Source organism: Eretmochelys imbricata, chromosome 1, assembly GCF_965152235.1.
Source record: "Eretmochelys imbricata isolate rEreImb1 chromosome 1, rEreImb1.hap1, whole genome shotgun sequence".
In the NCBI taxonomy this organism is placed as follows: Eukaryota; Metazoa; Chordata; order Testudines; family Cheloniidae; genus Eretmochelys; species Eretmochelys imbricata.
The window spans coordinates 286,927,125-286,941,716 of record NC_135572.1 but is presented as its reverse complement, the minus strand read 5'-3'; the positions used below and the strand labels follow the sequence as shown (position 1 = coordinate 286,941,716).

The 14,592-nt window shown below is 37.9% G+C and overlaps 1 protein-coding gene across 1 annotated transcript in view; it reads left to right on the top strand.

Moving 5' to 3' along the window:
- Positions 1-14,592, top strand: part of PTPRQ (protein tyrosine phosphatase receptor type Q) — a 156,713-nt gene that overhangs the window by 31,445 nt on the left and 110,676 nt on the right. Inside the window, exons 13-17 of the mRNA XM_077838126.1 lie at positions 909-1,016; positions 5,183-5,461; positions 8,913-9,095; positions 9,948-10,049; positions 12,239-12,359. Coding sequence (XP_077694252.1) covers positions 909-1,016; positions 5,183-5,461; positions 8,913-9,095; positions 9,948-10,049; positions 12,239-12,359 — 793 coding nt within the window. The remainder of the gene's footprint in view (positions 1-908; positions 1,017-5,182; positions 5,462-8,912; positions 9,096-9,947; positions 10,050-12,238; positions 12,360-14,592) is intronic.

Here is a 14,592-nt window from a genome sequence, read left to right as displayed (position 1 = left end):
GAGAGGCTGGAGGGGAGGAGTGGGCAGGCTGGGGGAGAAGACCTATTGTACCCACCTCTGGGTCCATGGAAGTTACCTGAAAAAGGTAATAAATGCTAGGTCCAGGGGTTGGCATGGCTAGAGAGCTCCCTGGCAATGTGGCTCCAATGGAATTGCTCTACCTATAAACTGAGGAGGAGGATGGGGGCCAGAGCTGGTGTAGGGGCAGAGAGGGCCTCTGCATCAATGGCCCAAACTTCTTGTGGATCCAGAGGAATCTGCCAATTTGGGGAAGTGGCTTTTCTGTTGAGGGCAAAACCCACTATCCTGGCTCCTTCGGATGGTAGTTAGTAATTTTTGCAAGGGATTTATAATGGGGATTTTTTCATAGAACCTCCCCTCCTTGGCTTTTCACATGGGAGGGGGTTAGTTTTTCTGTGCTGCTAGTTCTTTTTACGACTTTCACCTTTTACACAGCATGTGTTAGAAATTTATCATCTTTTTCTACTTTTAAAAAAATACCTTTTTGTATTTTAATTGAAGAAAAGGCATCCCATTGTGGGTTTTCAGACACCTGTTTGTACTAACCAAAGTACTAAAGTATATATACATGCTCACATACACACTGAATTCCTTATGGATAAATTGTTAAAGTTATATACAGAGATTAAGTTAGTCCATTTCTGTTGAAGTCAACAGGAGTGATTAGTTGAAGCCCCAAACTTAAATTTTATTTTAGATAGTGGGATTTAGAATATCTCATAGTGGCTCTATGGGCTATTAGTTGTTTTTTAAGTTACATAAATTCTTATATAGCTATGAAAACTATTTGAACATTGCCCATTTTTATACTTACTATGTGAACAAAAAGGAAAAGAGGATGTTTAAGAAGAATCACAAGCTAGGATTCTTTTTCTTGCTCTTCCTAGGTCTGAAAAAGTACACAAATTATAAAATGAGAGTAGCAGCTTCCACCACAGTGGGAGAAAGTGCTCTGTCTGAAGAGAACGATTTTTTTGTGAGAACACCTGAAGATGGTAAGTATCTTGTTTGCAGTGATGTGCATGAGCTGGATGTGTGCACAAACAAATAAAACATACACATTGAGATCTATTTCCAAAATTTGGAATCTTCCCAAATCCACTCAAACTACGACTCCAACCGCCCAGTGTTGCTTCCCTCAACCAGTTTTGCAGGCCTGGGAGAGGAAAGAAATAAAATTCAGCAGTACCTGAAGGTTAGCAAATGTGGACTCTGATGCACCAACAGGGGAAGCCGCTCCAGAACCTTGACTGAAAATGCCCTGTCTCCAGCCCCTTTCTAATTAACCCAGAGGTTATTAGCTTGGAAGATCCACAGATTCTGCCTGTTATCATGATGTGGAAGATAGGTGGCTTCTGAGGCATCCAGAACCTAAACCATTAAAGGCTTTTTATCTTAAAAACTGCATTGTAAATTGTACCCAGAAACAATTTGGAAACCACCTCAGATCATGGAACCTGGGTGAATGTGCTGTCTACAAGAGGAGTTTCAGAACAAGTGAGCAGCAGCATTCTGCATAAGCAGCAGTTTCTGAGTTTAACTATGGTATAGCCCTTTGCAGAGTGCAGTGTACTGGGCTTTATAATCCATTGAAATTGATCAGTAATTTTAGTATAAGATACAATATTACAGGAACTACTTGCACTGTTATATCAGATCAAGATTTTGTAGCTTTAGGTGGTACCTGAGCACAGCCCCTCTCTCCACAGCATGCTTCTCTCAAAACCCTGCCCGCAGAAGGGTGACTGCTGTTCCTAGAAGTATTAACTTCTGCTCTGGGTTGGCAACCCCTTGAGAAATGGGTAGATTGTATGTACACAGGAGTCAAGGGTAGCCCAGTTCCTTAGGGAGTCCTGCTGCCAGAGGGGAAGGGGAGGCCAAGTGGTAGCATGGCTGGGCCAGCACACCACATAGTTTGTCTTTTTTTTTTCCACACAGATCCTTGAGAGGCATAGGATTTGGATCCTACTCCTTTGCCATCTGATCTCCCCTGAGGGGAACCGTGGTTGGAAACATAGGGTTGGGAAAGCTGTGACATTTCCTAGGCCCTTTCTCACTTACTCTCACTCCTGTGGGTTTTACTTTAAGTGAGTAAGATATGGCTCAGAATCAGACTTAGCTATTTAATTCCATATGGAAACTGGAATAGTAATTTTGTGTGACCATATCTCAGAGTGCTTCACAGTAAGGATAAACATAAAATGAAGTAACTAATTTGGATTTTTACCAGCAACAGTAAAAGAGCTGCTCTTTTAAATATACACCAAGGATATGTCCACACTTGGAGATTGGGGTATGATACCCAGCTCAAATAAACATACTCAGACTAGCTCTCATTGAGCTAGCACATTAAAAATATTAGTGTAGTCATGGTGGCATGGGCAGCCCAGGGGCAGCACAGGCTAGCAGCCTGGAGTACATACTCATGGGGTCTGGGTGGGTTTGTATTAGTAGAGGCTAGCCTGTGCCATTCTGAGCCTCCCTGTGGTAAAAAGTATTTTGGAACTTCCTGAGCAGAGGGTTGGACTAGATGACCTCTTGAGGTCTCTTCCAACCCTGATATTCTATGATTCTATGATGTGCAGGGAGCATGTAACACACTCTGCCCTCAGTGGACAGTCAGATCCACTGGTTTATATGAAGGGGATCAAAGCCAGAAAACTGCTTATTCCTCCACTACTGTGAGATGGCTTTCTTTAGGCACTCATATACCACAATGAGGAGTATTGGATAAATGCCTGGGTAGATTGAATCCTAGGGGACAGGAGCTGTCACTGACCTCTACACCGAGAGCACAACAAACAGAGAGGTTTGGTTCTACAAGAGGGCCAGCCACAATTTGGCCACTAAGGGTATGTCTACACTACAATTAGACACCCTTGGCTGGTCTGGGCCAGCTGATTCAGGCTTCTGTGGTTCAGACTGATTGCAGAGTAGATGTTCAGGCTTGGACTGCAGCACAAACTCTGGGACCCTCCCACCTCGCAGGGTCCTAGAGTCTGGGCCCCAGCCTGAGCCCAAACACCTACACTGCAGTTAAACAGGACCTTAGCCCAAGCCCCATGAGCCTGAGTCAGCTGGTAGAGGCCAGTGCAGGTTTTCAGTTGTAGTGAAGACTTACCCTAAGAGGTAGGATTGGTGGTACTGAGTGTACAAACACAGTTGGTCAAATTCATCCCTGATGTAATTCATGAAGTCAGTGTTGTCAGTCCAGTGAGTCCTGCCATCCTGGTATGGGATGGAAGGGACTCCACCATATGATTCTGAAAGAATCTAGCCACTGGCTAGGAGACACAATAATTGCTGAAGGGGGGGGGGGGCATGGGAACTGACTCAAAAACACAGCCCTGAAAAGGGAAAGAAATATGCTGTGACTAACTTCCATTTAGTTTACCTAATACAGCTGGTGATTGATGACCATGAAGATCTCTGTGTAAATCTTGTGTGCTGTGGTGTGAGGGTCACACAGAAAGCAAGTCTAGCTATGGGGTAACTTATTGGCTACACTTGCTTGCAGTGTCTTGACCTCTAGCTGATGACAATAATGTAGTCACAAGGCACTGTATATAAGTCCGCATAAGTGAGCCTGCTTTAAGGCACAAAATCAGCAGTAGATATAAACATCTCTTCCATAGAAGAGCTGCTCATGTAGTCACTACTAATATATGCAATATATAAAACTTAATAAGATATAATAAACACTATTATGTTTTATTGCCTGAGAAGCAGAAAAATGGTGACAGTAAAGAATATTGTCACATTTATACATTTATTTTGTCCCTTATTTCCTTTTCTAAGAATTAGTGTTGGGCTTTGGGGTTTAGTTCATATAAATGTTCAGATATCTCAAAGCTTATCTTGAACCTTCTTGGCCTGGAGGTCTCACAGAAATTTCCAACACTTCTTTATGAATTTCTGACTCAAGATGTTCCAGTTTGTAGTAGGTCACCACTCTGGATCCCACATCTGCCAGCATAAATATTCCAATATACAGTAACTCCCAGTTCTTGATTTCTCTGGCATGGAAAGATAATTAAAAGCAACAGCAAAATATCCTCAATTCTGAGAGAAATTATATAAACTATGTACTTAAACTAGATAGATTACCATCAGGAAATGGGAATTAAAGGTAATTTCCTATTCTCCAGTGGTACAGTATAGCTCACTGAAGCCAATGGAATTAAACGGCCGAGAAACTGATGAAAATGAGAGAAGTATTAGACCTAATATCTATGGCCCTGACCCTGTAATTAGATCCATGGGGGCAGAGCATTACACCCATATGAAATCCCACTAAAGTTGGTGAGACTCCACACAGGCACACATGAATATGGCTGTAGGATCATTGCCCAAGTTCCAACATTGCAAGAGAGATGACAACACACACGGGGGACTGGTTGGAGGAGGGAGAACAAAAGTTACAGAGATGTAGGTTATGTGGTTGCTATATTTAGTAATGCACGTCTTGGGATTTGTCATGGTTTAACATTATTTACAACAATGTTCTTTTTCTTTTTGTGGCAAAGTATGTTTTAAGGAGAGAGCTGAAGGAAAAGAGGAGGGTGAAGGGATTGTGGTCTGGCTCATGAAGGAGGTTCTAGGCACAGGTGGATGCATGGAAGAAGGCACAGAAGCCAAAGTAGGGGAAGTCAAAGGGGATGACTGCAGAGGGTGGGGATGTTTAAAAAGAGGAGACTAGAGAAATACGCAGGAGCTGTGCTCAGGTCTCTGAAGGCAAGGATAAGGAGTTTGACTTTGATGTGAAAGGCAAGAGGAAGCCAATGAGAGGATTTTGACAAAGAGTTGAACATAGAGAGGTAGGCTGGACAGATGATTTTTGTATCTGCATTTTTGATGGATTGGTGGGTGACGTGAGAGAGAGTCTAAAGAGAGTGCAGAAGTTGGGTGCAAGATAATCAAGGTTTGCGCAACAGTTTTACTGGTGGGAAAAGAAGGATTTCTGAGATATACGAGGGTGAAAAACTGAAAGGATTTAGTGATAATGATTTGGAGGGGAGACTATATCATCACCTTTAGCTCTGGATCTTGCTGTGGCTGCCTCTAGAAATGTCTAGATATTAGGAATATATACATTTATGGGAACATTTCTCTATTATATGATCAGTTAAAAAATTCAAAGACTTTTTATTCTGTATTGCAGAACCAGGCTCTCCGCCCCAGAATGTAGAGGTATTAGATGTAACTGCAACAGGAATATACTTGAGATGGTCACCACCAGAGCAACCTAATGGGATCATAACTCATTATGAAGTTCTGTACAATTATGCCAATGACTTATTTATTAAAAATACCTCGGCTACAAGTATTTTTTTAAATGGCATGAAACCATACACTCTATACAACATTTCCATAAGGGCTTTCACTAGGCTTGGCCATGGGAATCAATCATTTCCACTGTCTGTCAGAACTTCTGAAACTGGTGAGTATATTTCTTAAACATACTATAATTTGTCCACATTTGATAGCCTGTGGTGACATTTTATGCCAGTTCATTTTACTGTAATACACATTTTTATGCCAAATGCTTCCCTCCTTCACCTGTGCAAAGACTGAGTAGGGAGTGGGAAGGGGAGAAGAGGGCAATGAGAGCAGAGATGTAGAATGGGACCCAGTAATGTATTGTAGAGCCTTATACAGTCCCTGCCTTCTACAAATTCTCCTGCCCTGCAGGAAAAAATGTCATTTTTATAGAAAAGGAGAAATTTCAAAAGGCCAGGAGTGTTGCTGAGGACAAAGAGCTTGAATTTGATATGGTAAGAGAAAGGAAACCAGTGAAAAAATTCAAAGACAGATGTTGGTGACATGATTGAAGCAGCAGGAGAGTAAAATGACATTATTGAAATATTTTGGAAAAGGGAGCGGTAAAATGAAACTGGAGAGGGTTACAGTAGTCAAGATGAAAGTTGCTCAGGGCAGGGAAAAGGTATTTTAGCAGAGGGTACTGAGACAGAAGGGTGGATTTTGGAGATACTAACAAGGAATCAACAGGATGTAGCAAAAGATTAGATGTTAGGGGTGGGGTGGGGATTGAAATGGGAAGGGAGAAGGAAAGAGAAAAATCAAGTCTGGGAGACAGGCAGGATAATGGAAATACCAATAGACATGGAGAAGAGAGGCAGAAGAGGGATTAGGAGATTAGATATCAAAGAGCAGATGTTGGGGAGGCAGCTAGAAATGCAGGAAATGATGGAGGTCAAGAGGGATGTCTGGAGCAGAGCTGAGAAAAATTGGGTTTGATTTGAACTCAAACCATTTTTTGTATTTTTTTTTTTTTTTTTGGTCAGATCGAAAAACTCAAAATTTTTTGGTTTCAAATTGACCGAAATGTTTCTGGTCAATTTGAAATAGTTTTTTTAGTTTTTCAGTTAGTTTTAAGTGAACCAAAACATTTTAGTCAACCCAAAACAAATTTTTTTTTAGTTTTCAGTTTTGATTTGATTGTTTACAAGTGTTTTAAACCCTTATTTTGGTGTTTTGTTTTTAAATTGGCCATATTTGAATTTGAAATGCCAGTTCAAAACAAAAAGTCAAAACAAAACATTTCCAAATGGTTGAAACGAAAAAATTTAACTTTCTCAATTTTTTCCCATTTGTTTTTTGGCTGAAGAGGTTTGTTAAATTCACGAATAGTTTTGGAGCACAAAAATGCATTTTTAAACAAAATAGCCCCTGATTTTTTTTTGCCTAGTTCTAGTCAGGAGTATAGAAGAGGAGTGATTTTGAATAATTGGTGTATAGGTGGTGGGTGAATGATTGGGAATAGATAAGGTCACAGTGAAAGGAAGATATGGAGGAAGAGACTGAACAGATCTCTTAGGGATACAGAGGAACAGGAGAGGATGTGGGGAGTCAATAAATAAGAAATTAGGAACCTTAATAAGGGAATTGTATTGAATGGGGAGGACAAAAGCCAAGTTTGAAGGGATCATCTGAAGAAGGGGAAGTCAAGGCAATGAGAGTGAACAGCATGCTCTAGGATTTTGGAAATCAATAGGAGAAGGGAAATAGAATGGTAGCAACTGCAAGAGAAGGAAGTTAGATCATGGTGTCATCTTTATCAAGATAAAGAAAGAAGAAACAGAGATATGAAGTTAGTGGGAAATACAGGTATCCAGCAACTCTGAAAAGCAGGCCAATTTGATAGGAGGTTTCTATGTGTGTATTCTGGAGTCTAACTTTATGCATTCACATTTGAAAATTTTGGCCTGTGTCCATTTGGTTAGGCAAAGATGACAATATGATGTTCTAAAAGTGAAACTACTTTGTGCTTACTTAGCTGAAAGTTAGCTAATATAATCTGTCATTTGTTTTTAAAAGTCAGTAGGGACCTAGATACCAAAGTCTTAATGATGACATAAATCTGTAATAAATTACTGCCTAAAACCTTCTAGCTGGTCATTCCCTCCCTTACTAGTTACCACCATTTGTAGCTGAACACGTTGCTTCATACAACGGATTTTACCTGATAAGGAATATGTTCAAGAGAGTATTGTATACTTAGCAACAGGCCTGAAAAACCTGTACTTGAAGTGTATTATTAATAAGTATGTGTTAAAAAAATAAATGTTGGAAACCTTCTCTTATTCTTTAAACTAAACAAATTAATTTCAGGTTCAGATCACTCCTTATAACCTGTTCTGGCCCCTTAGGTCCTCATTTCCTCCTCTCTTGGGGGTGCAATGGATGCAGAACAATAGGTTTGAATCCAGAATTAGGTGGGACACAGAAGAGAAGCTGCAACAACATTCATTATGAGATCTTCAGAGATGGATGTATCACAGGGAAGGCAGGCATTTTAAGATTGAAAGTATGGAGGGAAGTGGGACCTATTGAAGCATCATTGTGTTTGAGAGATTCCACCACTAAACTAGGAAGCTGTTTAGAGTGATTTCCCAGCCTCTGATGGAATTCAGCCCCTCTCTGGATATTGCTAAATCCTCCCAGCCAGAGGTGACTTATCTCTGGGGCTCATACAAATATATCTGAAGAGCAAGTATCGGGGGTAGCCCTGTTAGTCTGTATCCACAAAAACAACAAGGAGTTCGGTGGCACCTTAAAGACTAACATTTATTTGGGGATAAGCTTTCGTGGGTAAAAAAACACTTCTTCAGATGCATGAAGAGCAAACATTTTGTATTTTGAATGCAAATGGTTGCATCAAATTGCAGGTATTTTCAAAATATTTCCTAGGGAGGCAACTCAGAACTCTTGTAAAACCTATTTACCCCCTCTACCTTGTCAAACTGCACAATCTGAAAGCTGTGCAGTGATAACCAAACTTATATTTATTTTGTTTCAGAAAATGATTAAACAATGTTATCATGTGCTGGTGCCTCTCTCCCTGGTTCTGGGATCTGGGAAAACAGGTGTTTTTTTTTTTTTTTAAATGGGAAAAATTAAAAGATTCCCCAGTCCCTACCTCTTTGCAAGCATGTGGATCAGGAAAGGCAAATGGAAAAAATGTTAGTGGAAACCATTTGTTAAAATATTGGCAACACATCAGTGAAGAGTTTCTTGAGAGAGAGCCAAGTTGGAAATTCATGGTGATAGCTACTAAGGTGTCAGGGAGGAAGCTCAGCATCACAGGGTTGGGGGAAGTGAGTGAGAAGGTCTTCAGCTCATTTGTCAAGAGAATTCCACCAATTTGTTAAAGGCGGTACATAAAAAACCTCATTATACAGATAGTTGCATTATATATTATAGATACGTTTTTCATGTCTTTTTGACCTTGCAGATCAACTTGTAAAACTATAAAATTATTGTTTTTAGTAAAAAAAAAAATCAAATATTTACAATATACTGTATTTTTTATTGAACTAATGAACAAAACTTTGACTTGACTCTTTTAACTCTGAATTTTCCTCTTTCAGTTCCTGATAGTGCACCAGAAAACATAACCTACAGGAACATCTCATCTACAGAAGTAGAGTTATCATTTTTTCCACCATCTGTTCCAAATGGGATTATACAGAAGTACACTGTATATCTCCAGGGGATTAATGGAACTGAGCTAAGAATCATAAACACTACTCTTCTGATGATAAGTGTTACAGGTTAGTATGTAACAATCTGAAACTTGATAGAGTCTTGGTTGGTTGATGGTGTATAGTTCATGCTGACAAATTCCAGTCAGAAGGAAATATTTAATGTTTGTTGGAAACTTAATGTTTACAACCTTGACTTCAATATGCCAATGTCATTAAATGTCACTTTTCAAGAAGATAGCCACGACTGACACTAAATTTAGTGCTGATTGTGAATACTAAGACCTTGATCCTGAAAACACTCTCAGGCTTAGTTTCACTGACTTCAGTGGGACTACTCAAATGTATAAAATTAAGCACATGTGTAAGTGTTTGTGGGATCAGGGTCTTAATTTTAACACCTCAGTTTTAAACACAATAATACATTTTATGGAACAAAATGATTTTTTAATTATGTGAACATGCAGATTTCTATATTAAGAAAAACAGATGCTTTCACATTCCTGTAAAACTAGAAGACATTGAAATACTTCAGATTATAGCTAAAGTTAATTTCAGTTATAAATCTGATTCTGCTGATGTCCCAGCTTCTGAAATACTGAAAAGGGTAATTTCCACTTAAAAGTTTAGACGTGTGGACTGTGTCCCGCAGAAAAGTGGTCTCCAATTTTAGGTGTTATTGGACAAGACATTTTTATGCTGTGAGACTCAGAAAAAATCATTTAAAACGTTCTTCTAAGACATATTTGGCACATCTAATATCAACCTTGAGGTCAGTGGGAATTGTGAGATGCTCAGCACTTTTGCCTGCTTATGTACTCAGAAACCTAACTTTAGTGTTTTTTAACTATTTTTTTTAAATATTCACTGAAATCCCCCTCAGAATTTATAAAATAGTTTACTGCATTCTTCTTTCTTTAGGTTTAAAGAAATATACCAAATATACAGTTGAGGTGTCTGCAAGCACTAGCAAGGGTGAAGGGGTTCGTAGTGCACCTCTAAACATACTGACTAATGAAGATGGTAAGTCAGAAAAGAAATTACAATATATCATTGTCCACTTCTAGTGGACAAGTCTTAAACTTTGTTTCAGAGTTCTTTGTACGTTTGATTTATATAGGCACTTTCCATTTAGATATAATGGATCTTTATTCTTTAATACCTCTATCAGTATAAGTTATGTCAAATCACAAAAGTTCTGTATTTGAAAAGCAACACTATTATTGTTCTAATATCTTGTCAGTGTTTTCCATTTTTAAGAACCCTTAATTTACTGTTACTATTTTAGCCTATTACAGAAGGGCAGCAGTAAGTCAGAAGGAGGTTGTCTCTGTGTGGGTGTAAAAGTGGACAAAGGGAGAAAGCACAGACCCTGTTCCTTTTGCCTCCCAGCACATGGACCTAGAACAATCATAGTTCTTGTGCTTGGAGTCTTTGGCTCTTCTAAATAGATGAATTTATAGTTATTGTTATTAGTATTGTGTTAATGCTCAGAGGACCTAATCGGTGGCACTAGACACCCCAAATTGAGCATGGAGGGGTGAGTGAAAGGTAGGACCAGGGCACTGCCCTCCATACTAGCCAGCAGAGCTGGCCATACATTGTCAGAGTGTATTCCACACTTTATTTAATGATATCATAATATCTATATGCTCCCTTTCCATCCCATTAGACATAATTCCTCTGGGGGTTCCTGCAGTGGGGGTGCATCTCTGCAAAACTGCCAAAGTGGCCAGAGGCTCTCATCCACAGTTCATACCATGTTACATTGCTCAATATAAATATTGCTATAATACATCAAAAACAGTTTAATTATATAAAATTAAGCCATTTGTTTAAAATGTTTTTTCTTTAGAGCAAACATTCATTCTGTATTTTACTAAAGAGTTTGTTAGGCTGAATAAGGAGATATACGAGTTAAAGACAAATAATATCTTAGAACCAAGACATGCCAGAGACATATGAAATTCAGTATTTGATAGACCTTTTATTGTAGTGCTACTAAGGGTAATATAGCAAGTAAACACTAAATACAGCTGTCACCATTTATTACCAGTAAATACAGGCATTCACTGACTTCATTAAGCCTTTGTTCAGGCAAAATTAAGAGAGTAAGATGTTTAAAACATTTTTGCTGTCCTCTGTGGTTGAGAAAGACAGTGCAATTAAAGGAAGAGCAACAAAAATATTTATAATATGCCACATGTATCTTACTCAAAAGTACACACTGTTCAGAGCATTAGACCAAATGCTTCACAGATTTGCTAATAGCTATGCTTATGTTCTCAATTTCCATGCATGACCACAGCCATGACCTGAATTTTTAGTACATGATGCTGTTTTGTTTAATTTGAAAAACAAAAGTAATGTTAACATTACAACACAGTGCAATACCTTTATCTGGTAGAAAAAAAACAAAAACAGTTTTTACTTCCTACCTTAGTGGAAAATATCATTATTACTAAGCATACATACGGATACATTTTCATCACAGCAACATTTGCATGAACCTTAACTATTTTAATTAGAATGAAATAAAAATGTATTATAACGTTTTTATTCAGCTGTGCTCTCTCAGTACTTAGTGGTTATACTGCTGTCTGGTGTTCATCTTAGAATGAATTTCAGGTGTCTCATTCATTGAATACATGTATATTTTCTTTCATGACATGTTAAATGTATGAATGTGTTCCTTGTTTGATGGAGTGAAAAGATTTAACTCTGCATGGTATCCCACATTTTTATCATCTCTCAATGCTATGCTCATCAATTTTCCCATCTTTTGGTGCTTCATATAATTATTTCCAGCTCCACTTCTCCTCAGGGGAACTATTTTGTTATATTTTACATGCATTCACACCTAAAAAGCTCTTGCTTTTATTAGAAGGGGGAAAATTACAATATACTTGGACAGTAGGTGAATCAGTATGACAAACCAATTGCTCTGTTTTCTCATGAAATATTTTTTTCCATTGAATCACAGAAACAGATGTTTTAACACTAGCATGAAAAATCTTCCTTTATCTTCTGGCTGAAAAAGTAAAGAAGGCTGGCTATAACACCATTTGATATGGATACTGTACCTGTGTGCTTCCATAATTCACTTCCTAGCACAAATAATTAAAATCCTATTTAAAGATACTTCACTTAACCATGCCACTCAGATCTTAGCTGTTTAACAAGTTGTTGTGTTCTGCATTCTCACTTTATAGCTCCTAGTTCACCTCCACAATCCCTCTCAGTAAAACAGTTGTCGGGTGTCACTGTGAAGTTGTCATGGAAACAACCACTGGAGCCAAATGGAATTATCCTCTATTACACAGTTTATGTCTGGTAAGATTTTCTGGAAATGGTTCTGAGGATAAATATTAATCTGTAATCTAAAAGGAATGTAAGTTTTTTCTTACAGACCTTGTTGAATATACATTTTTGAGAGTGAATATTGATAAGTTACTTAAAATACTAGCTTTCATATTCACAAATGCCCCTCTAAATAGGGGTAGGTGAAAATTGTAGAATTAAATGATTACAAGCATCTAAAATATTTTTTCAAATCTTTGGGGTTTTGCAAAATGAGTTTATATTTAAATTAGCTGGTGATCTCCCATCCTCACATATTAATTAGACCATTTGGAATCTAATTAACGATAAAATGAGACACCAACGAACACTATTGTTTGGGGTCTGCTAATATTTCCATCTGAAGATGGAATGGAGATGGCCAAGAACCACTGAAAAATGCTGTTTCATCTCCCATTCAGTGGTCTGAGCAAGCAAGGAGTTGTGATAGTAGCAGTCCCTGTCCACTCTCTGACATTAGTACCACCTAGCGTGATATTTTATACACATCATGTTTCCTGCTACTTCAGCACTTCCCAATACTTTGTTACTATACCATCTTATCTGTCTTCTTCTCAACTCTGTTATAACACTCATTATAAGTGCTGGATATTATATTATATTATATTCGTGCCTCTTGGGATCTGTCTCTTCCTCCTTCAAAAAAAGACTATTGTCATTTTAAATCCCAGTTTAAAACTTTTTTTCACTCTCTTCTTCTGAACACTACCTGTTCTAAAGATTTGTCATATCTTCCTTTTGTAAGCGCTGCATATTGCCTTTACTGGGGACGGCCTTCACACATGTTGACTTGTTTATTTTGATTGTTGATTACAGTTAGTTATTGTATTTATGCTGTGCTCTTCTATTGCCATTACCCAACACATAGGGGCAAATAGCTACAGAAATACATACCATGCAATGTAAATTATGTATGCAAAATGGTATTGTGTTACAGATGAGGAGTTCTTATAGATATATTACTACTAAATATGCACTCCTTTAAAGGTGACCTAAAAGTTTGCTTTTTTTTAGGTGGCCTAAAAGTTTTTAAAGGTGACCTAAAAGTTTCTCCTGGCGGTAGCAAATTTTTATCTTTTTTCTTAGTTATGAACTTCTGCTTTAAAATAATGGTAAGGTAAACACAAGTAATCCCACTCTCCAGAAGAGTATAAATTGGCTTTCCACTGCTCCTTCCACTGTACTGACAAAAGTTAATGTCATCTGCATCAGTGGCGAACTTTGAACTGTGGATGAACTTGTAGCACAAACAGATCTCCCTCATGTTAAGGAATATGGTTTTGATGCATACTGTGTTTAAAGACCTAAGGATATTCAGGATCAAGGAACTTCTTCTTCATTCAAATCCTTCCTTAAGACTTATTATATCTGTGATTACTACAGAATGTATCATTATTAATCATTTTTCAATAACTTGTTAATTGAACCATCTAGATCTGCAGATGCCTAAATTAAGTAACCACAGAACTTCACTGATGTCGCCTTTGTCCTTGCCCTCTCCATCTATTCCCTTCTGTGTCTTATCCCCACATACCCTCTCACATCTAAAATTAGATTGCGATTAGCTCTTTGAGGTAAGGACCTTGGGTGAAAACTCCCACTGACTTGTGTGGAGCCAGGATTTCACCCCTTGTCTTTTAAATTATTTAAAACACTTTTGGGTGCTATAAAATAATCATAATTAATTACTAGGGCTGATATGGCAAACAAGCTCTTGAACCACAACTTTTCTTAGTGGCAACATTTTCCAGTGGATATAACTAATGCAAGAGCTTCCTAATACCAGGTAAAGAGGCAAAGATAGTGAATGGGGGGCATTTGAAAGTGTAGAAGAAAATTATCTAAACATTCTAACAACTATGTTACATTAGCTGTAGAAAATTTAGCATTCAATGAATGAAGCCAGGAATCCACAATGAAGAACTCAAATGTGAGCTAATAGTAAAACAAAATAATCACTTTTTAATGGTTTTCTTGCAAGAAATACAATATTTATAAGTTACAGGAATTTAAGAAATGTTGGTTTCAGTTATGTTAGCTATCTAGCGCTAATGAATTTCTGTAGTTTTGGCTAAGGCTTGTTTCTTATTTGATTTGTGAGAAGTGCCTTTTTAAACTCAACATCTTTGATAATTTTTTGAATAATATAATGGATTTACTGTAGATGAAAGTTCTATTTCTATTTTATGAGTTTCTGTATATGACA